General features: G+C 53.1%; 1 protein-coding gene across 2 annotated transcripts in view; it reads left to right on the top strand.

Moving 5' to 3' along the window:
- The window catches only part of RSPO4 (R-spondin 4), a 30,101-nt gene extending 7,212 nt beyond the window's left edge, over positions 1-22,889 (top strand). The window contains exons 2-5 of one of the 2 annotated variants that reach the window (XM_036121864.2): positions 19,445-19,633; positions 20,339-20,479; positions 21,867-22,052; positions 22,732-22,889. In XM_036121864.2, coding sequence (XP_035977757.2) covers positions 19,445-19,633; positions 20,339-20,479; positions 21,867-22,052; positions 22,732-22,832 — 617 coding nt within the window. In that variant the 3' untranslated portion in view covers positions 22,833-22,889. The remainder of the gene's footprint in view (positions 1-19,444; positions 19,634-20,338; positions 20,480-21,866; positions 22,053-22,731) is intronic. The other variant, XM_078057487.1, reaches the window with a different exon arrangement.
- Positions 22,890-23,233: the final 344 nt, after the last annotated feature.

Here is a 23,233-nt window from a genome sequence, read left to right as displayed (position 1 = left end):
TTAAGTACCTTACCCAAGGTCACACAGCTAAGGTTCAAATCCTGCCTGGTCCCAGAGCCCGAGCTCTGCTGAGCTCAGTTGCCTCCCAGCCGTATTTAATCCTCATAGGTTGCTGTGAGGACTATTATCCATATTTTACAGAGGAGGAAACTGATTTAAGAGAAAGGGACATTAGTTGAAAGTATATGAAATTGCCATTTTTATAGGTCAGAAAAACAGCCCAATATTAGCAATTTCATATGCTTCAGCCCAATAGCTTGGCAGAGTAAGTTTGGCAAAACCAGGATTTAAACCCAGACAATTAATTCCAAAGCTGGGTGCATAACCACCCCTTCAGGCCTTTTCCCAATTCAGCCGCAGAATAGCCCAGGAGGTGGTGTGATTCTGTTATTCTGCAGAGGAGGCCCTCCGAGCTCAGAGAGGGCAATTGACTTCCAAGGGCACAGAGCCAGGACGGGGAGAAGCTGGGATAGGCCTCCAGGTCTCCATGGGCCTGTGCAGCAGGCAGTGTTATTCGGACGCATGCCTTCAGCCCCAACCTCGGGGATCCCTCCAGGTCCCACAGGGAATGGTCTTGTTCCCATCGCGGATAGGCGAGGCACTCCCCTCGGGCATGGCTGCCTCAGGCTGGGCCACCACCGCCTGCCCTAGGATGATTTCTTGGAGTCGTGCCACGTGATTCATAGGGCCCCTGCCCTGCGGTCCACGGTGGGGGCTCCAGTGCGCCATTGTGGTGGGGGTTCTGTTTCACCAGCTCAAAAGAAAGGCATTCCCAAGCCTGGGGGATGCAGACCACATGGAGAAAACCACTCCCTTTTGCCAGAAGCCTCCACTTTCCCTGAAGCCCAACAGCGGTGCCCACATCCGCAGGGGTGGAGACTCGCAGAGAAGGAATGTCACGGCTGCCCTTCCAGAGCCTGCCCTGGTGTTGGCAAGTGGGCACGGCTGTCTCTAGCAAGTCCCAGATGAGCAGTGGGAGGTCAGCAGGCTGTCACAAAGGCCCTGGGCTCTGCCACTCACCAGCTGAGTGACCTCGGGCAGGTTATCTCTCCCTTCTGTGCCTCCGTTGGCTAACTTGTGAAATAGGACATTTCTAGCAAATAGGGGGTGCTCTCAAGAGTTCCAGCGCCAGGCGGGAAGGCTGGGATTTGGGCTGTGAGATGCATGGGCTCAGCTCCCACCTCTGCTACTGCCATGCTTGGGTGCAAATATTCCACTCCTGAATCTCAGTGTCGTCTGTCAGTACCATGGGGACAATCATAGCATCTACCTCATATGGTTGTCTTGAGGATCAAGGTTATGCATGTAACCTACCTGAGAGAGAGTAGGTGTTCAGTTAATGGCGGTAACTGTCACGTGCCATGGGAGATTGGCTCTTTCTAGCATGCAGAACATTCTAGCCTGATGACAGACATGTCCCTGCCTGTGTTTGGAAGTCCTCGGGAGACCTAACTTGTCAAAAGAAGGTTACTCTAAGGAGCCCACGTTCAGAGGGTAGACTGTGGCACATGATTGCTCTCTCTCTGAGCCTCTGTTCACTCCTCTATGAAACCGGACCTCAGAGGACAGCAGCGAGGATGGAAGGATGTGTGTGGTATGTGTGCCTGGTGCTGGTGCATTATAAATGTATAAATGATGTGACAGCCATTTGTGGATGAGGCTGTCGTGGGGCCTGACGTCCTACCCTCTGCCCACAGCAGGCTGGAAAAACCCCGTCAGATGCTGTCTTTTGGACATGCTTTTCCTTCCTCCTCCCCCCTGCCCCCCTTCTGGCAGGCATTTGAGTCAATCAGACTCCTTAATTCATAGCACATTATCAGCACCCATCACGCAAAATCCTGCTCTTATTTTGTATTTTATTTTCCTCTCTTTCTTTTTTAATTGTTATGAATTGCCAACTTTTTATTTGATTCTTCAATTTGTTTCACTTATTTAAAATTCGTTCTTTTTTATTTTATGTAAATCTTTAAATTTTATTTTTAAAGTTTTCTTTATTAGTAGTTTAATGTTGACTTGTAATTAAAAATTTTAATGCATTTAAGTTTACATTATAAATGCATATTTAATTTTACTCTTACATTTTGCTTTTCTAAATTATTTTTATTTTATTGTTTTAGCTTTAAAATGCTATTTATTTTATATTTTGTCAATTTTAATTATTTTTATTTGATTTTCTTTCCCCTTATTTTCATTTATTTTTTTTCAAACTTTATTATATTTTATTTTTATTTTGTCCACTTTTTTATTACATTTCCTGAATTTTTCTTGTCAATTTATAGGACTTCCTTGTGTTGCCTACATACTGACCCCCTGTTGGTTTTGACATTGAAAATATCTTTCTTCAGTCTGACACCCATCCGTTAACTCTGTATGTCCTTTGGAGAATAGAAATCACTATTTATGATACTGTTCATGTGGTCAAATCTCATATGAGCTTTTTGGGGGAGGGGGTTTCCTTCTGCCTTATGGTCTGGGCTTTTTGATCTTAGAAAATGTCCTTATAAGGAGTGCCTGGAGGGCTTGGTCGGTGGAGTGTGCGATTCTTGATCTTGGGGTTGTGAGTTTGAACCCTACATTAGGTGTAGAGATGACTTAAAAATAAAATCTTTAAAAAAGAAAGAAAGGAAGTGTCCTTATAAGAAGGTCTCATTAGAAGGGTGCGAGCCTCTGGTTCTCCATCCCTCCAGCGGACCCCCTTTCCCGTGAGCCGAGCTCCCTTGACAAGGCTGACAGTCCTGGTACAGCAGGCCTCGGCCCCTCCCAAGGACGTTTCTGGAAGTCTCAAATGCAGGTGGTACCTCTCCGTTCACCCTTGTCCCTGCATGTCCCCTCGGTCACTGCATTCCAACTGGCACATGCTGTTAGCCGGACCAACCCTGTCCTTGGGGGCTCCGGACTGGTGGAGGTGATGGGCCCACCAGAGTGGGTTTTAACATATGAGTAGGAGAGACGGCAGCTGGAGCCCCCGCTCCTGGAGACAGTGAAGTTGGCTTGCAGGGCATCCTGAGGGGCTCAGAGTCCTCCCCATGGGCTGAGCAGCCCCAGCCCGAGGCTGCCGTTCTCCCAGGGCTGCTTTGGCTGAAGGGCCACAGTGTGTGGATCATCTCATTCTCCTCCATCCACACCCTACCCCACCACCACCACCAAAAGAAGAAAGAATACGAGCACTCAGGACATTTGTGTGCACAGCTGACTTCACTGAAGGTCCTCTCTTCTGCCTGGAGTCAGTCCTCCTCCCATCTGTCCTCACAAACAGCTCAGGGCCCCTTGGGTTGACCTTGGGCCCTGAAAGACATATGGCTTTCAAGGGCTTTCCTCTGCTTTTGGAGAGCCACGGGGCAGGAGTCTGCAGCCATCCGGGAGGCGGGAGCCCCAGCAGTTCGGAGCTTGGACTCGGGTTTGCATCCACCTGACTCCTGACTGTGAGTTCATGGGTCGACCACTTCATCTCTCTGAGCCTCAGTTTTCTCCTCCATGAAAATGGGAAATGTGTAACCCCAGCCTTGTAGAACTGCGGTGTGTGTGAAACGATCTAACACAAGGACTGGGGTGACACGGGTTCCTGCAAGCTGCAGAGGCTCAGGCAGCATTAGCCGGGCCCTGCCCACTCGCAGTCCTGGTCCCTTCGAGGACCTGCCAGAGCTCACAGTGACCAGCATCTCTGGCTCCGCGCTGCCCATCTTGGTTCCAGACCTTTGTCCTGGTTTTAACTGGGCAAGAAGGATGGTTCCATTTTGCAGATAAGGAAACTGAGGCCCACTGACAGTGGATGTTAAATTTTCAGGCCTGTGCAAGCCCCGATGCTCTGACTGCCTGGGTTTCAGTTTGGCGGAGATAGTGCCTCGGGGCCAGGAGAGGGTTAGAACCAAGATCATCAATGTCCCCATTTCCCTGGGCTCCGGCTACCCCCACCACATGCTGTGCCTGTTTCCCCTTCTTCCATTCAGTCCCTCCCCCCTGGCATCATACCATTGATCGAGCACCCACTATGGGCCAGATGCTTTGTGTGCACTACAACCTTGGAGATTGGTACCCATTTTACAGAAGGGGAAAGTAGGACCCAGATGGGGAAGTCAGTTACCTAGGTTCCCACAGCCCTCACAGGGTCTGGGTTGGAACGCAGGCTGGGGCTCCAAAGAGCTCCTTTTCACTGTGCCACGAATTGGTTAGCTAGACCCAGAGCAGAGCATAAGGCTAAGTCTGGCTCCCGTTTGGTGAGTGCTTTTGGCACATACACCGGGCACACGGCCAGGTGCTCTGCGGGTTATTACCCCCCTTTACCCTCTAGGCCACCTTGGATGGCATCATTCTATTTTGCAGATGAGACACTGAGGCTCAGAGAGGTCAAAGGGCCTTTGTGGGTCGAGGTGGCAAAGCTGGGATCCAAACCCACGGGTGTGTGACCTGGGCTCCCACCTGCCCGGAGCTGCCTCCCCTCTCCCCATTTCCTGCTGCTGGGCAGCTGGTCTGGGGGCCTGGCTGGGCAGGTGTCACTGTGACTCACCCCCTAGTCTCAACTTGGAGCCTGACTTAGGAAGCCACCCTGTCGGGGCCTCAGGGTGCACGGCATCGGGAGGGTGGTGCGTGTGCGGCAGAGGTAGGGAGCACAACTGGGCGGCGAGGCTGCTTCACAGCCAGAGGGGACCCAGGACAGGGACCTGGTCCTGGCGGCCTGTGGAAGTCCAGAGTAGCGCAAGGAGGCCTAACCGGATGTGATGGCAAGGGGAAGCAGAAGCGATTTGGGCGTTTACGGAGGAGACTGTGGGCTAGACGCAGTCCTGGGATTCTCAGATTAGGTCTCCTTAGATCTGAGGCCGGGTAACGGATTGGTAAGCATCAACCACGTGCCACACCAGGCCTGGGCCACGTACCTTCGGGGTAGCCCACGCACAGACTGCCTGCTTCCACAGCCGCTAGCCTTGTCCAGACCACGGGGACGACCGCCAGCCTCACCCCGGCCGGCTCCCACTCCTGCCCCCTGCCCCCTCCCCCCTCAGCACCTGCTGGAGCGCAGGCAGACCCTCATCTGCTTCTAGGAAGATCCAGCACCATGCAAACCGCTTCCGAGCCCACACCCCCCGGGCTGGCCCGTCCGCCCTTCTGAACTCACCTGCCATGGCCCTCCCCCCCGCCACTGCCCTTTTCCATAACAAGCTCTTTCCGGCCTCTGGGCCTCCGTGCTTGCTGGTCCCTATGCCAAGAATACTTCTCTTATGTGTCTCAGTGAGGCCATTCTTGGACGAGACCCTCCTCCCATCACTCTCTTAACTTTCATTCACTCTCTGTCACTACCGCAAATAATCGCTCTCTCCTTCAGGAGGCAGACTTCATGAGGGGAAGGACCCTCTTGTTCCCTGATGCGTCCCCAGTGCCTAGAACAGTGCCTGGCACAGAGAGGCCCCTGATAGGAAGGAACAAGCTTCCCAGTGAGTGGATGATTGTCTCCATTTTACAAGTGAGCAAACTGAGGTTAAATAACGGTCCCAGGGAGTAAGTGTGGAGCTGGAATTTGAGAGCAGATTTGTCTGATCCCAAACCTTGGGTTCCCGCCTCCATCCTGTGCACCTCACTACTGAGCAGGACTGATGGGGAGCCTCATATATAGTGGGGAAGGGGTGTCACCTGCAACAACAAGGCCCCAGCCATCCTCAGCCCCGGGGCAGCGGGGGGCAGAGCAGGCCTAGCCTCCCAAGTCAGGTGCCAGGGGCCAGATTATACATAAGGCCAGGGGGAGGGGACCAACTGGCTAGAGATAAAGGGCCAAAGGCACCTATCCAGTTACCAGGGTTCCAGCCCTGTCCTCTGGTGACAAACTGGGGGGCTCCAAACAGGTGCCCGCCTCTCTCTGGGCATCAGGGCACCATCTCTAAAATGACATTACTACCCTCATCCTACAGATTTTAAACTTTAATAGACACTACCCAAATTCCCTTCTCAAAAGGGAGGTCTGGATGACTTCAGCCTTACACAGTTTCCATATCCCATAGGTCACAAGTAGTTTTTCCTTCTTGTTTTAATCTTCGTTTTGAAAATGATTAGTGAGGTGGGACAGCTCTTCATGTGGTTTCTGGCCCATTTGTCTTTCTTCTTTAAATTACTTGTAATATCTTTGCCCATTTTCCCACCTTGGGTTGTTCCTGTTTTTCTTATTGATTTCTAGGAGCTCTTTGTATATCAAGAATGACAATCTTTGGCCTACTTTGTGTGTAAGTGGCTTAACGATCAGACTGAACATGTAACAGAGGGTTGCAAACATGACATGTGCTTTTTTTTTTCTCCCTCTCTCTTATTCTCTGCTATATCTCTAAAACCCAGTCCTTAATTATTTGGACAGATCTCCAAGCTTTCTGGTTTTCAAAAACCCAGCCCAGTGCTAAATTTTAAACACAAAGGTCTAATTCCAAGCTCTCTTCTTCCCCATCACTGACTTGGCTCCTGACTCCATTCTCTGCCCTGTGGAGAGATGCATCATGCTCTCTCCCTCCTTCCCTCCCCTACATGTTGGGGAGCAGAAAGAGGGATGGGGACAGGGACAGCGGCCTCTTACTTCTCTGGCGCTGCTGTGGCCTCGCAACACTCATCGGTGAATAAACTCGGGGCCCCATCACCAGTGAGCAGGAGGGCAACGGGTCAGGTCTAAATGTTCCTATGCCTCCCTTCATGCCCCCCGACCCCGCAGGTGGCGTCACTGCGGCAGGGCTGTGATTTATCGGGGAAGGAGCATGGGCTCTACTTCTTCCTATCTTCCAAGCTCCCTCTCCACCCCTTGGTGCCCCCACAGCCTCTTGCCTCTTTGGGTTGGGAATCTGCAGCTTGGATCAAGATCAGCTGCCTTCTTCAGTCCCTTTGGCAGAGAATTGGCCAAATGGTGTCAGTGCGGGCTTCCCCAGGCCTGCTCTGGCCCCTTCGGCAGCTCTCACGCGTTCCCCCTCCTCCCTAGTAGACATGGGGAGAGTCAGCAAATGTGTATCCATCAGGGGATGAAATGCTATTTCCATTGTCTTCGGGTTTAGGGAGATGGGGAAGTGTCTAGCCCTGCCCCAGCCCCTGCAGGACAATTTTTGGGGATCCTCTTCAGAAATCCACTTACACAGGCTGGGGAGGAGATAGTTGCCCCCCCCCAAGATAGTTGGCCCCCCTCACTAAGCCCTGGAGCGGGTATCAGGCCCCAGTTTCATACTCATGAGGCAGCTCTCTTTAGAACATGGTGGCAGGGGAGGGGAGGACTCAGAGACCGTTTCCACCCTTTGTCACTAGTTTTGGAACATCGAGATAAGTCCTGTTCATTCATTCACCCAACACACATTTCCAGAGCACCCAGCCTACCCAGCACTGTGCATGGCACTGGGAGGAGGGCTGAAAAAAGACAGAGAGCCTGGGAAATTTACCTTCCAATCTAGAATCATATTGTGCATCTTTCTAAAATGTTTCAACGGGTGTGTGATTTGTCTTTTAACTTTGTCTAATAAATCAAATAAAAGCAAGTGAGAGGGGTTTTTTTTTGTTTCTTGTTTTCACCCTTTTGTTCCTGGAGTCTAGAAAAGGGCCTGGTACATTGCCATCTGATGGACGGATGGATAAATGAATATTGAACCCTTACATACAATGGGTTTTGACAGATGGAGAAACTAAGGCACAGAGACAGGGAGGAACTTGCCCTAGGGCCCAAAGATCTGAGACTTGCCCTAGGGCCCAAAGATCTGAGACAAGAGTCCACATCTGGGGCTCTCTCCCTTCTGCTAAGATTTGAGAGGGCGAGGGAGCCTGTGGGAAGAGGCCAGACCCAGAATCGGGTCCATGAAGACGCCTAGCCCATGGCTGAACCCCAGCACTACCAGGTACTTTATACGCAGATCTCAGGGTACTTCACAGCAGGCAAGTAGGTTTAGAGAGGATCAGAGAGGAAAGAGACCTGCCCAAGGTCACACAGCAAACCACAGAGAGCCAGAACTGGAAGGAGCCAGAACCTGAGTCCACTCCCAGCCGACAAGTCCTCCCTGAGCGCCTACTGTGTACCAGGCACCTAGTCTGCCAGAAACGCACCTGCTGCAGGGGGACCCCATTCACGGGAGGGACAGTGAGATTTCTTGAGCACCTGCTCTGCACGGTTTGGAGCAGGATGCATTTGATCCTCAGAATAGCCCTATGAGGTAAATACAGACGAAACTGAGGCACAGAATATTTCAGCAACTTGTCCAGGGCCGCTCACACAGCAAACCTGTGCCTGTCGCCGGAAAAGAAAAGGAACTGTTTTCTCAATATTTTTTTCAAGAGTGGCATCTGCATCTCCTTGACAATTTTGTGACCGTTCTACATGTAGGACAGTTGCAAGACAGTTTCTTAGACGATTTCACATGCTTGACAACATGATGACACTTTCACACGCAGGACGGTTTTGTGACAAGGCTATAGGCAGATTGATTTTCTGACGGCTTTACACTCAGGACAACTGCATGATGATTCTATGTTCATGGATAACAGGGAGCTGAACTCTGGGGAGATGGGTCCCAGAGAGGCCGCCGGTCCCAGTCTCCGCTCCTGTGCGTGTAGCTTGCTCAATGACGAGGAATCCGGTAACAATCCTTTTTTACAAAAAAATGATGATTTTTGAAAATGCGGTTTGTGGCTGCACCCGCAGGGCTCCCACGAGGAACACAAGTGTGACCGCCCTTGATGAGTGGTTAACGGAGGGCAGAATGCATCTGCCGGGGTCAGGGTGGCTCATTAACGAATAGGGAAGCAGAGACTTGGTTTGGTGAGGGTGGGAGTGTGCCGGGCACAAAGCAGCCTGCTCTGAACTGTGTCCACCCCGCGACCTAGCAGGAGGGCCAGGCAGGGGCAACACAGGGCAAAGACTTCATGCTTCAACCCTGAGCACTAGAATCCTTTTGAGGTGGGTTTCACCAGCCAGCCCACACCCACCACTGCCCCGGCAGCACACAAACCCGGCCCCCTCCCTTCCTGCCTTGCTGACCTTGGGACTGTCCCCAACTTTGGGCTCCTTGGGAAAGCCCTCCAATGAGTGGGAAGAGGAGCTGGGTTGCCCCTTCCAAATATTACCCTGGCCTCTCATCCATCATCAGGCCCCCAGGGCAAGGTGCTCTCTGGGGACTCTGTCTAGCTCCGCTCCGTCCAGGGGTTGGCCTTTGAGCCTCAGTTGGCTCATCTGTATAACGAGGAGTAATAACAGTACCAAGCTCCTTGCTTCTTAAAATGAGGTCAGGGACCAGTAACATCAGCCTCCCGGGGGGAGCTTTGTAGAAAAGCAGAATCTCAGATCCCACCCCAGACCTTTAAGATCAAAATCTACCTTTGAAGCCAAGACCCCTGGGCATTCTGTGGGCAGCATTACTGTTGGGAAGCCCTGGCTGACCCGGCAGAGTGGTTTTTGAAGATCGCCTGAGCTCATACATATACAACACCGGGCACAGCACCGTAAGTTTTCAACCAACCCCATGTATTGAGAGGTGGTGGCGTCTCTGCTTTTAATGAGCAGCACCAGGTGATTCTGCAAGGATTGAAATCTGAGGATCACCACGGGCTGGGAAAGAACAGATGTGGGTGTGAACTCTGGCTCCCCCCCACCCTCCATCCCGCCCTCCCTTGCCCTGCGGTGTAAACCAGTGTCTGTGAAGGATTCCTTCTGGATCCCAAGCAGTGGCTGGGGCGGCGTAGAGCGCCGACTTCCCCGCCTCCCAAAGCCCTGGTGGGCGCACCAAGAAAATCCCTCAGAGAGAGTTTGGAAGAGACCTGAAGGAAGAACAGCGGGGACAGGTGTTTGCTCCCCTGGGTGAATGCACACATGCTAACTTGCTCCACGTCCCGGGGCTGAGCATGGCACAGGGGAGAAGGAAGGAGACATACAGAGAGGCGGGCTCAGTCCCCGGACGGGCAGGACTGGACAGCCGGGCCAACTTCCTGTCTCAGTCAAGGCCAAATGGGCATGGAAGGAGACAACGGCCTTAGCACAGCCCTGGGACCTCAGCAAGGCTGTAGTCGGGGGACAAGGGGACGTGTGATTCAGTGTGGAGGATTGAACAAGGCATGGGGTACATTGGCACCTGGGACGCGGTGTGGCCTCGAGGTGAAGCTTTCAGTTTCTGCAGTCACCCTGCCCGGGTCTGACTGTCCACTACACCTCCTACTATGTGCCCTTGGGCAATCAGCAGCACTGCCCTGAACCTCAGTTTCCTTGTCGCTGAAGTGGGTGTGACGATAGTACTTAAATGAATTTTGCAGCATCCCCACGTGGGATGGTGAGCGCCTCTGGAAAAGAAGGAGGCCGTGAGCACAATATTTGCCAGGATAATTTGGATGAGCAAAAGCAAGGTGCTGACTCGTCTGTGTGGGGTGCTGTGGTTTTTCCCTGCCCTCCCTGGGCTCACCCTCCAGCGGCGGAAAAGGGACATCATCAACTTCCTTTGCAATATATGAGCCTGGTCCTCCCACCCCAGCAGCAGCTCTCTGAGGACAAAGTGCAAAGTTATGGAAACTTGAGGAACACTCCAAACTGCACCCCGGCCCTCGAGGGAGCACTTTGGGGTGCCTCCCATGCATCTCACAGAAATCAAGTAATAAAATAGTGCCCATTCGTCTGCCATGAGTTGTGCTAAGCACTTTGCATAGATGAGCTCGTGTCATTCAGACAAGTGCCTAGGAGCTGGTTGCTGCTATTGTCCCCATTTTGCAGAAGAGGAGACTGAGGTTCAGAGTAGTGAAGCCCGTTTATCTAAGCTCACCCGGCCAGGAAGTGGTGGTTTTTCAGGCTCCAAAACCAAGACCACCTCAACATTCTGCTGAATATGAGACCCTCTAGGTTCCCCCCTGGGTACTGAGAAGAGGCTGGGGGGGGGCTGGAGCCCTTTAGCCCTGCACCCCGTGGGAGACTACAAGCTGGGAGTCATCTCCAGGGCCCATCCCTTGCTGGGGATGGTGCAATCTGCCCCCCAGGCAGGGATGTGCCACGGGGCTCCTCTGAGCCAGCTTCTAGGGGCAGCGACTGCCTCCCACATGTGGTGGCCTGAGCGGACAGGCGGGAGCCCAGATGTTGTTTTTTTCCTTTGGTCATCGGTGACATGTGTCCCCCACTGCCAGGCAAGGATCAGAGGATGCACTGCCCAACACTCTCTGCATGTCCCCCCACACCCCCACGATGGTTCTGGATCCTCCCCAGGGACAGAGCAGGACTCAGGGCAGGGACTGGCCCTCCTCAGGTTGCATGGCCTTGGGGCAAGGGGCAGTAGTCTCTCTCCATCCCCATCCTTCGCACCCCCCCAGGGAGGCCTTCAGGACAGCTGTGTTAAATCCTCAGTCAACCATGACACACGATGTTCTCACGCAAGGCGCACTTCCCTGGGCACACCCCAATTAGGAAGAAGCTCCACCCCCCAAAAATGTCGACATCAAAATAAAAAGTTCTGCACTGATTGCCCAAGCAAGTCCCAAACCACAGACTCCCACAGACGCATGACAGGTGGCGATAGGAATGATCCTGAGCCCCTCATCGGTGTCAGGCCTGCTCAGGTCCTCACAACATCCACTGGAAGGTCAGCCAGTATGATGCTTGTTTAACAGGTGGGAAAACTGAAGCCCAGAGAGGTTAAGGCATGAGTTCAAGGTCCCGTGGGCAAGGATAAGGGGCAGAACTGGGATTTGAACCCACACAGTCCGGCTCTTAACCCTACTCCAGTCTTCAAGTGTGGTCCCAGGACCAGCAGCACCTGGGAACCTGTTAGCAATGCACGTTCTCAAGCCCGGCCCAAATCCACCGAATCATCAGCTCGTGGGGGAGACCCAGCTAGCTGTGTTTTAACAAGTCCAAGGTGAATCTGATGCATGCCCCCCACATTTGAGAACCCCTGCTCTACATTGCTTCCGAGCACCAGCGAGTGAAGTGGGTGTGAGATAAAAGGAGGCTCAAGGATGGTAATTCAGGGCAGCTGACCTTTGCCCTCAGTGTCAGGGATCATTAAAGGGAATGGTGGGGGAGCCTGGCCTGACTGTGCCCCATCTATGTAACTTCAATCAATTATTGCCTTACGGAAATGCAGGCCCAGTGTTGGTAGATACTCTGATTTTTTCCAGAGAAGTCCAAATTCCAGCTTTTTATGTGAAATCTGTTTTTTTGTAAATGTTAGCAATCTATCCAAATTAGGGTTTTTTGTTTGTATCTTGTTTTTTGTTTGTTTGTTTGTTTAAGTGTGGGGCTGGATTTCTCGACTTGGGTATTAAGGATTTTTCAGTGACAGACTTGCTGTGGGCTGCTGAGGACATGAACCTGTGGGAGAACATGTGATCTTCAGGGTCTTAGATGTCACCCTATGCCTTTTGACCCCCTCCAGGAAAGCTCTGCAGGCTGAAGGTGGGTGGGAGGCATGATATCACAGAGATGACCCTGAATCCACTCGAAATTCCCAAATGGAAAAAATATGGAAATCCCTTGCAAACGTTGAGCCATTGGCTCCTATTGCAATGAGGTGCCTGGGGTTGTTCTCAAGATATGGGTCACCTTAAGGTTGGGAACCCTTGTAGGAAGACACAGATCATTCCCTGATCCCAACAGAAAGGATAAACCTGCCTTTCACCCAAGACCAAAGCTGCCTCCTCATGCCTGCCTGAAGACCATCTCCCTGGGCCCTGCTGTCCACCAGTACCTCTGGTCTCTGTTTGCTCACCTATGAAAGGGAAGAGGGTCCAAGTGTGGACTGACACCCCACCATGGGCCGTAACAGTGAGGGAACAGGAAAGGAACTTGAACTTACATTTATAAAGAAGCACCTACCTACTATGTGCCAGGCACCTGCTAGTTTGTTTGCACACACCTCATATCAAAGCCCATGAGGGTAGGAATTGCTGCCACAGATTTTCAGATGGGGAAACTGAGGCCCACAGAGATGAGGATACTTGTCCAAGGTCAATCCATGAGTGGTGGAGCCAGGATTGGAACCTGGGCACCTGGACCATAACACACATCCTTGGATTTTTGAGGGCACAGAACAGGTCATCGCTTCAATATGACAACAATAGCCACAGAGTATCAGGGGCCTGCTTTGTGCTGGACTCAAAGCCAAGAGATTTTCAGGAACCGTCTCCTTTAATTACAACAACCTTGCAAGATAAGCCTTATCCCTCCCTTTTACACTAGAGTAACTGAGCCCAGAGAGCTAAAGCACTTTGACCATGATCACACAGCTGAAAGCTCATGACCATAGAGCCCCTCGCACTGGACCTGACACAGAGTAATATTGGTTGGATGCATGGATGGATGAATGAATGGATCACTCAACCCCGGACTAGAGCATGCATCAGAGTTGTTATAAGCCTGCGTCCCTTTGGAAACTGCCAAGCCTGATGTGATCCGTTCCACTGTCATTTCTTGGGGAAAGACGAAGTGACTCAGATGTCATTCCAAACCCATCCAAATGCTGGACTAAAACAGGGCCATGTATTTGGAGCCTGGTATTTTGAGTGGGGAAGGATGGTGGCGATCATGGGAGACCATTGATAAAGGAAATCATGTGGAGTGCCATCCCCTCTTATGCCCCCTGAAAACCCAGGGGGTTGTAAGTAGAGCTCAAATGCTTTCATTTAGAAACGTGCATCTGAGCTGGGAGAGGCCAGTGATGAAGGCCAGGAGATAGTTGGGGTGTAAAAGAAGCCAGGGGCTTTCAAAGCGTGCTCCCTAAAACCCAGGGCCCATTGGGGAGCCATGGTAGGCAGGCTGGGTGGCTGGGGCTCCAAGCCCCTTGGCCTTGAGGGAACTGGAGCCTGGCTTAGATGATGGTCAGAAACTCTGTCTTTGGGGGCCCATGAGGTTTCTGGTTGCTTTACTCCCTCTGCATATGATGTGTTTCTTTCTCTCTGTGCTTCTGTATATTAGTCAGGAGTCTCTGGTGGCAAGTGACAGGAAACCTAACTCAAAGTGGCTTGAGGAAAGAAGAGAATTTATGGGCCCCCCAGGGGTGCATCCAGGTGCACACATAATCTCTTGGCACCGCTGCTGCTTTGTGGCCTCCATTCTCAGGCACCCTCCCGTCATGTGGTGCCCACCAGCTCTGTCTACATCCTCCCAAATCCAAGTAGAGTGGAAAAGAAAATACATGTACGTGCGTGCATGTGCATGCACACACACACACCTGTTAACCCCCCCCCCCCCAAATCTTAAGACTTGCTCTTGCTGAGACATGTGTCTATATTTGCACCAGCCACTACGGTCAAGGGGACCTGGGGTGAAGTGCATCTGGCTAGAGAGACTCCACATGAACCTCAAAGTCAGAGAGTGCAGACAGATGGGGTCTCTGTTAGCAAAGAGAGGCCCATGGATGCTAGTGCCCACCAAAGCTTCTCACACGTGGGCACTACCCTGCCCTCCTGCAAATGTCCTTAGATTAAGAGGCCAACCCAGACCATTGTCTGTTGGCCCAAAGTCAAAATTCTCAAGAAAGATGGCCTAATTGGCCCAGCCAGGAAGAGCCATCAGTCCCTAGTTCAGTCTGTCCACCATTGGCCAGGGGACAGGGTCATGCAATTCAAGCACGGTTGCCAGGTCTGGTTGTCAGGGAAAGGAGACGGTGAGCAGGGAAGACACATCCAAAATGCCTATTACATTTATCTTGGACTTATTATAATGCACATTCCTGGGCCTGAACCAGACACTCTACAAGCCTCCCTGGGGATTCTTAACGCACAGTCAAGTTTAAGAACTATCACATTTGGATCTTTCTAAAGCAGCATTGTACAAACTCTAGTTGTCATCACTTATTATTCATAGAATTATCATTCAAGTCTCTACACCCATGATCTTGGGGAGGAGAGAAATAGCATTGATCTGTCCAACAAGTTACAGAGATGTGATGAAAAGCCAGAGCGAGGCCATCAGAATTATGTCAGGAGTGCCATTACAACATAGAGGCACTAGAGGGCACCCTAGCCCACCGCCAGGACCAAGGACACAGCAGGAGGCAGAACTAACTCTTCAAAAACTTGCGTTTGAAAGAAGCCACTTGAGATGCATCCCCTGCATGCACACCCATGTGTACACACACACACACACACACACACACACACGGACACCATCCGAGGGTCAGGGGAGGGTCCTTATCAGGGGAGAGTCCTCCCCTCCCCTTTTGTCTTCAGCATGTCGAAATACCACTCTACAAATAATGCTGTAGCTCTAATTGCCGTTTGGCCGCCTGACCGTGGGGAAGGCTCCACCCTTCTGGCCTCAGGATCCCCAGTGCAACTGCAGGGGTCAGGCTGAATGATTCCGAAGCTCTTCCCAGAGACCGGTTAGAAAGAGTTTGCTTTGTCCCATCTGGGTTACCATTCAGCCCCTCCTGTGGGCTTCAGCCCTCCCACCAGCTGTGAGGTCCCATGATGGCAGGGGCCGAGCACGGCTCATCCCCGCCGCCCCGGGCTCTGCCTGACACAGAGGAACCCTGAACAAATGCTCCGCGAGGGCAGTGGGGGCTGGCTGACGGGGGGCCCGCCTCCACTGATGCTGCAGGATCCTGGGAGCGCATCTCACCTCCTGGAGCCTGCCTCCTCGGCTGCAAGGTGGGCAAGGACACCTGTGTCGGGTGTGAGTCTCTGTCGACACGCTCAGTTTGCAGGAAATACTATTTTGTTTTTCTGTAACTGAACGTAATTTCTACTTTGAACTCCTATTCTGCCAGGTGGCAGAGATCACCTCAAGCCAACTGAGGGTCCCTTTGCCCTTTGTTGTGGGGCCGCATATCAGGTCCAGCAGGATTACATAGCACCAAGGCACTGAGGAGAGATACCCTGGTCTCCACTGACATCACTCTGTGCCCACCTGCGAGGCTGAAGACCCCACAGCATCAGTCATTCTCGTGCTGTCCTCAGTACCTGTCAGAAAGGCCCAATGGCCTAAACAAGAGGGGTGACACTTTCCTCCCTCTCCTATACAAGAATCTGAGGTAGACAGCCCTGGGTTAGCATGGCTGTCCTCTCTGCCAGGTCCCTCTGCCCCCTGCATCGGCCCTGGCTCCGTCTTCCAAGCCCACAGTCCTGCAGGCAGAGGAAGAAGGGGAGGAGAATAGAGCCGCCCTTCTTTAAAGGTCATTCCCTGAGTGTGGCACAGGACACTCCCACTTGAAGCCCACTGGTCAGAACTTAGGCACCGCACCCTATATCTCTGCAAAGGGGCCTGGGAAGTGTAGTCTTTGTTCTTGGAAGGCAGCCTTCCGCTAAACCTAAGGGTTCCCTCACTGAGGAGAGAACGGACCTGGGGGCATAACTAACATAGTGCTCATGGCTGCAGGTCTCCACTGCTCTCAGAACTTCTCTCACCTTCTCCTGCCCAAGACCCCAGCTTGAGGATGGGCCAGGGCTCGGGGCAGGAAGCTGGGAGGGGTAGAAGTAGAAGATAGTCCCCTCCCCTTCCTTATCCCTCCGCCAAGCCACACACACAATAGAGGCTAGACATTTTTGTAAACATATTTTTATTGTAAAGTATTTCAAACCTACAGTCAAGAATAAAAAATACAATGAACACTTGCGTATCTGCCAGCCACTTGTTGCAAATCTTGCCATCTGAATACTTGCTGCAGATTTTAAGAAATGAAATATTACAGATTCAGGAGGACTTCTTCCTGAATCCCTTTTTGCCGACTTCTTGCCTCGGAGGAACCACATCCTGAATTTGGTGTTTATCAGTCCCTCATGTCTTTTGCTCTTAATACAAATTTAAGTACCATACATGTCCCAGAGCATCGTTTTGCAGGGTTTTGAACTCTATTACAATGGCTTCTTCCTCTATGATTCATTGTGCCATTTGCGTTTTCGCTGTCAGCCTTGTCTTTGAGATGTATCCACGAGGTCAGCCGCACCTCCGCCTCGGTCACGTATCGTGGGTCGTATATGTGGCTACGGCTGGGGTACGGGACTGCACCCCAGTGAGCTGATCTCTTCTTTTGATAGACAGGTTTTTATACTTGTTTGCTATTAAATGATGCTGCAGCAAACGTCTTTGCTCATGTTCCTCTGGGCACAGACACAAGAGTTTCTCTGTGCCGGTGGTTCTGAGAGCATGGTCACGGATCAGCAGCATCACCTGGAACCTGTTAGAAATGCAGAGTCTCGGGTCCCAGCTCAGATCTACTCTGCTGGACACTCGGACACTCGGGGTGGAACCCAGCGCTGTGTGTTGTAACAAGACCTGTAGGAGAGGCTGGTACAAGAGTTTGAGAAGCACTGCTCTAGGGTTTCGACCACAAGCCAAATTGCTATGTTCAGAAAAAGACGCATCCTCAGATTTACTAGATGTTGCCGGATTTTTCCCCAGGGTTTATTTACACTCCTATCAGAAGGGAAAGTTTCCTCTCCTCCTTACCAGCTCCTCTGTATTATTAGAATTTAACCTGTTTTTTCCCGTTGGGTGGGAGGTCTGGGCTCCGTTCGCTTCTCAGCTGATGTTCTCTCTCTGGCCCTGGGGATCCCTCTTACGACATCACGCTCTCTCTCTGCCCTCAGGTCCCTGTGGGGCTACAGCTTTGGAAACACACAAACCTTTCCTCTGCTCTTCTGTGGCCGTTTCTCTTCCCAGGGGCATTAGCGAGGCCGTTGGATCAGTCAGGGTTCTCGGGTGTAAGCGACAGTAATGGGAGTTATCAGCAGGATGTGGGGGGGCTCACAGGATCCAGGCAGCTGGAGATCAGGCTTGAAGAAATGGCAGGACCCATCCCAGAGCGGGAGGGGGGGAGGCAGAAAAGGCCCCAGACTGGTCTGCGCAAACCTCACCGTGACACTTATCCCCACATAGCCCCTCACTCATTTTGTCCAACTCCCAGGACTCGGGGTCGCAGGAATGAGTATCTGATTGGTCAGTGCCCATCACTGCCAACTTGAAGAAGGGCTGAACTTCCTTGGTTTCTGTTCTGGGGGGAGGGGGCACCAGGATTTGACCTTCTCCATGTCCTCACACAACGGGCAATTCCTCTAAAAGGCAGATGAGGCACCAATAGAAAGTTGGGGAACAGACCTGGAGAGTCGAGAATGTCCCATGCTGGGTGGCCGTGGGCTCAGGGGAGCCAAGGTATGTTACTGGCTTATTAAACAGTCTGACCTTGATTGGGTATAAACGTGGAACCATTTCACGTGTCCCCAGTTGCCCCTAAGAAGCTGCTCGGTCCTTCCCGACCCCCGGTCACTTTCTGACTCTCCCCAGCTCCTACCTCCAGTGGTTTTCCCTGCTGCCTCTGGCTGGGACACTTGCCAGCAACCAGGCCGCTTGGGTGAGGCTGCGGCCTTAGCATCGAAGCCCGGCTACTTCTAAGGGGCCCTCGCCGCTGAGAAGCCCCTCGTGCTTGCCGTGAAGGATGCACGGGTTCTTCGGCTGCTGCCTCTCCTCCCAGCTCTGCCTGTCTCTCCCCTGCCCTTTTTTCTCTGCTCAGAGAGCCACGGGAAGGGGCAGATCTGCAGGGCTGCCACAGAAGTGAATGCCCAACCTGGGGCATGAGAAGCTGGCCACCCCTTGTTGCAGGCACCCCGTCTCTGTGAGGGGCACCCTGCCTCTCTTCTCCGTTGGTTTTGGGAGTTGGGAACAGAGGGAAAGCCACAGGCACCCACCCCCGCCCCAGGCAGACAACTCCGAATTCCCATGAGCCCCTCTCTCTAAGTGGTCGGTTTAATCAGGTGATGGTCAGGATAGCAGCAACCCCCTATGAGCCTTGGAGAGGCTCTCTTTCTAGAGTATTCTCTGCCTCCTTCTTCCCAGCTTTGGTTCCTGGTGGCCGACTCCGAGGCAACAAAAGTTTCCTTCCCTCAACTCACTACACTTGATGATGCTGGGAGCGCTTGATGATGGTGACAGGGAGGAAGGGAGTCTTGTTCAGAAACACAGCAGGGGGACAAGGGTCTCCCCCACCCCCACATGCATGCACACCCCCCACACCCTGAAAAATACACACTATTTCCATGAAGGCTAAGTTTGCCTGTGAGTTATAGAAAACTCCAAATAACAGTGGTTTAAACGAAACAGACAGTGATTTCTCCGTCCTGTAAGTCTACACGGGCAGCCCAGGGCTGCTATAGCGGTTCTACCTTCCTCGGGGACCTGGGCTCTTTTTTCTTATTTCTCTATCATTCTCAACACGTTTCCCACTTCATGATCCAAAGTAGCTGCCTGTGTTCCAGCCATCGTGTTCACATTCCACCCAACAGGAAGGATGAAGGGGATGACAAAGGGCGCGCCCCTGCCCTTTAAGGCAGTTTCTTAGAAGTTGCACACATTGCTTTAGCTTATACCCCTTGGCCAGACTGGGGTCTCATGACCGTATCTAGTTGTCTGGGAAATGTAGTGGTTTGTCTGGGTGGCCATGTGTTCAGTTACTATGCCCCATGAGACAGTCCGAGCTGCTCACATATATGGTTTGACTATTTCTCTCCCCCTTTCCCCCACCTTCCACCCTGGTCTGGCTGGCAGTGGGCACCGGTCTGGGGGGCAACTGCACAGGCTGTGTCATCTGCTCGGAGGAAAACGGCTGCTCCACCTGCCAGCAGAGACTCTTCCTGTTCATCCGCCGGGAAGGTATCCGCCAGTACGGCAAGTGCGTGCACGACTGTCCCTCCAGCTACTTCGGCGTCCGCGGCCAGGAGGTCAACAGGTGCAAAAGTACGTGGCTCCTCCCTGATCCTGCGCTAGTGCTGGGCTCCTGAGACCTCTGGCCCACACCCCACCTCTCACCCCAACACAGCCACCGGGCAAGTGGTGTGTGCCTGAGCCCAGACCCTGAGATACTTGTTTGGTTTCAGGCTGGCTCAGAAGCCCTAAGCAAGTCAGTGCCCTGGCTGGTCTCAGCACTAATAGAGCGGGAAAACTTCACCTCTATCTACCCTAGTTTGCTGTGTGGCCTCAGGCATGTTGCTCACCCTCTCTGGGTCTACCTCAAATGGGAAAAGGAGTCCTAACTCCTAACTCTAATTTTCATTGTGATTGGGGACAAATCATGACCATGTTTGAGCTTTGATGGAAATGCAGCAGGAAGTCCTCACGCACAGCCCAGATTTGCTATGTGACTTTAGACAAGTCACTTGCCCTCTCTGAGCCTTGGCTCAAATGAGAAAGGGAATCTTGACCTTTAAATCCAAATAACCACATTACCTTGGACGTGTCACCTGCCCCCATGAGCCTTAGTGCAGATGAGGAAGGGAGTTCTTGAATGCAGTTCCCGCACAGGTCTGGGCTTCAAAGGAGACTGAATCCTGCCCCCAGTGCTGCAGAGCTTGAGCTGCTCAAAGCGCTCCCACTTCAGGCAGGCCCAGAGGGCCCCCTTCTGGGCAGTCACCCTCACCACGGGTGGCCCTGGCTCTCTTGCAGAATGCGGGGCCACGTGCGAGAGCTGCTTCAGCCAGGACTTCTGCATCCAGTGCAAGAGGCGGTTTTTCCTGTACAAGGGGAAGTGTCTGCCCACCTGCCCGCTGGGCACCGTGGCCCAGCCCAGCACACGGGAGTGCCAGGGTGAGTGGGGGCCTCCTCGCCCTGCCTCCTTCCTTCAGGGGCTGGTGAGGGGTGTCTGGAGACCTGGAAGAACCATAGGAGAATGTCACATGGTGCTGGGAGGCCCAACCGGTGACTTCAGGTACACACAGGGACCCTTCAATACACAACGCCATCATGAGCACCATTATTACGATCACTATCACTACCAACACCAGCTTCGTTGCTATTACCAAGGGAGGCCCCAGAGGTCACAAGAAAAGCACTGATTCTAGAATAAGACAGACCTGGGTTCAAATCCTTTTCAGGCTCCCTTCTGCCCCTCCCTGAGCCTGGCTAATCTTCCCACCCCTACTTCAAGCTTCAGGTCAAGAGTCTCCTCCTCCAGGAAGCCTTCCGGGTCCCTCACGCCCCTGGGACCCATGCCTCTTCTGGGCTCCAGCAGCTGCCTGTGTTTCCCCCATTACGGCACAAGCACCCTGCCCTTCCAGCCTGACATTTCTGGGTGGTGAACTCTGGGAGTCAGAGCCAGGTCTGTCCTGTGCCCTCTGCCAATCAACGTGTAGCACAGCACGAAGCATACGATAGGTGCTCAGTCCCTGCTTGTCAAACGAACACATCTAGCAGAAGGACCACTGTTCTCAGGTCTGCAGACCTGGTTTCTGGGCCGGACTGGGTCTTAAACACTTGCCATGTTCTGACGTGGAGCCCCTTCTCTGTTCTCTTAGCAGGCCCCCTACCTGCTCTAGGCCTCAGTGGCCTAATCTGCAAAATGGGGGTATTAATAGCTGCCCTGTTCTTTGCCTACCTCTCGGGGACTCGTGAAAGAATCAAATGTGAAAGACTATATATATTTTTGTGTATTTTAAAATTGTTCCCTACTGAGAACTTTCTTGTCCCGTGACCTCATTTTTCCTCACAATAGCCCTGCATGGCTTCCGCCTTCCACAGCCCATCAGAGGCACATAATCAAGGTCAAAGCGATGTCCTGGCCCTGAGGGCCTCCCAGCCGACCTTCTGGCCTCTTGGCCTGCCCCTCCTCCTCCCAGCCTCCCCCCTGCCCCCACTCTAGCTGCCCTCCCTCGGACACGTTTGCCTGCCTGCATCCTGCTTCCTTCCGGCTCCACTGGATCTCCTCCTCTCCCTTTAGCTCCTCTATCATCTCCTCAGGGAAGCCTTTCCCTCTAAAGCCAACGGTCACTCCTGCTTCTGGCCCGGGCATGCTTTAGTACGGCACCCATCCCGGGCCCTCATAAATAGATAGTTAAGTGTCTCCCCTCTGCTCCTCGTGAGAGCTGGTGTCTTCGGGGACAGGGACCCCCCTGACCCTGCCCTTGGACCTGAAGGACATTCCCTGCCAGCTGACCCGATCTGTCTGTCTGTCTGTCTCTCTCTCTCCACCCAACAGAAGAATGTGAGCTGGGCCCCTGGGGCAGCTGGAGCCCCTGCGTGCACAACGGGAAGACGTGTGGCTCGGCCTGGGGCCTGGAGACCCGGGTGCGGGAGGCCGGCAGGGCCGGGCGGGAGGAGGCGGCAACCTGCCAGGTGCTGTCCGAGTCAAGGAAATGTCCCATCCAGAGGCCCTGCCCAGCAGGTGAGCCCCAGGCGACATTCCGGGCTGCAGCAGGCAGGACCCCCCCCGGGGGACGCTGGGGGGCTGGGGACATCGCCTACCCAAACAGCACCCGTAAGGCGGCCCGAAAGTCCAAGATTAACCATACCTCCCCTGGGGGCTCCCCGTGGTCCTGCCCTCCCTGGTGTCCTTTCAAAGGCAGGCTTCCCTGGCGGGGGTCAGTCCCAGCTACAGGACGGATATGCGCCTGCCTTCATCAGGACTTCTCTGCCCTTTCAGAATGACCGCCTCCCTTGTAATAACAAGGATTTCGGAGCGCCCTCTTTACGACTCCAAAGTTCATGGATAACGTTATCCCCTTGCACAGGTCATTAAAAAAAAAAAAAAAATCAGTAGAGTGCCCTGTCATATAAAAGAGAAATAAAAGAAACTTCCCCACGTGGCCGTGCTTGGGCTCAACACACATTGCAAACACTTAGCGGAGTCAGGGCAAAAGTGAGGGCTACGGTCGGGGTCGGTTGGTCGGGGCGCAGAGATGCGACTTCCCAAGAGGGGACCAACTCTTAGGAAAGCCCAAGTAAGCCGTGTGACGGGCCCCACGCCGGCAGCCTGGGGGTGTTCAGTGGCGAGTGTTCAAAAGCACGTGGATGGAGGGGCTTCCCCGGGCCGCGCTGAACAATGCCCTGTGCTCTCGGTGCAGAGAGGAACCCCAGCCAGAAGAAGGGCCGCAGAGACCGGCGTCCGCGTAAGGACAGGAGGCTGGACCGCACGCTGGACGTGAGGCCCCGCCCACCAGCCTGAGGAGCCCCCCCACCCTAAACCTGCAGCTCCCCCCCTCCGCCCCCTGCAGCCCCTGCCCCACGCCACCCCCTCCTGCTGCCGCTGGGACTGTATCCTTCTGTCTCCCCACCCTCCGCTTCCTCCCTGTGTCCTTCTGCCTTTCCTGCTCTCTCCTTTATTCCTGCTCTTCCTTCCGTCTCTCCTCCCTCTCGTCCTTTCCCTTCTTTCTCTTTAAACCTTTTATCTGTCTGCCTTTCTTTTCCTTTTCTCCTGTTTTCCTTCCTGTTCTTCCCTGTGTCCTGCTCTCTCCGTCTCTCTCTCACACACACGCACACGCACGCACACGCGTGCACTATCACGCACACTTTGAGGGACCAACCCTCTGTGTCTCGCTCCCCAGCTGCTCTCTCTACTTCTTAAAG

This window comes from Halichoerus grypus, chromosome 10 (genome assembly GCF_964656455.1).
Source record: "Halichoerus grypus chromosome 10, mHalGry1.hap1.1, whole genome shotgun sequence".
In the NCBI taxonomy this organism is placed as follows: domain Eukaryota; kingdom Metazoa; phylum Chordata; class Mammalia; order Carnivora; family Phocidae; genus Halichoerus; species Halichoerus grypus.
The sequence above is the reverse complement of the archived record's forward strand: the minus strand, read 5'-3'. Positions and strand labels throughout refer to the sequence as shown.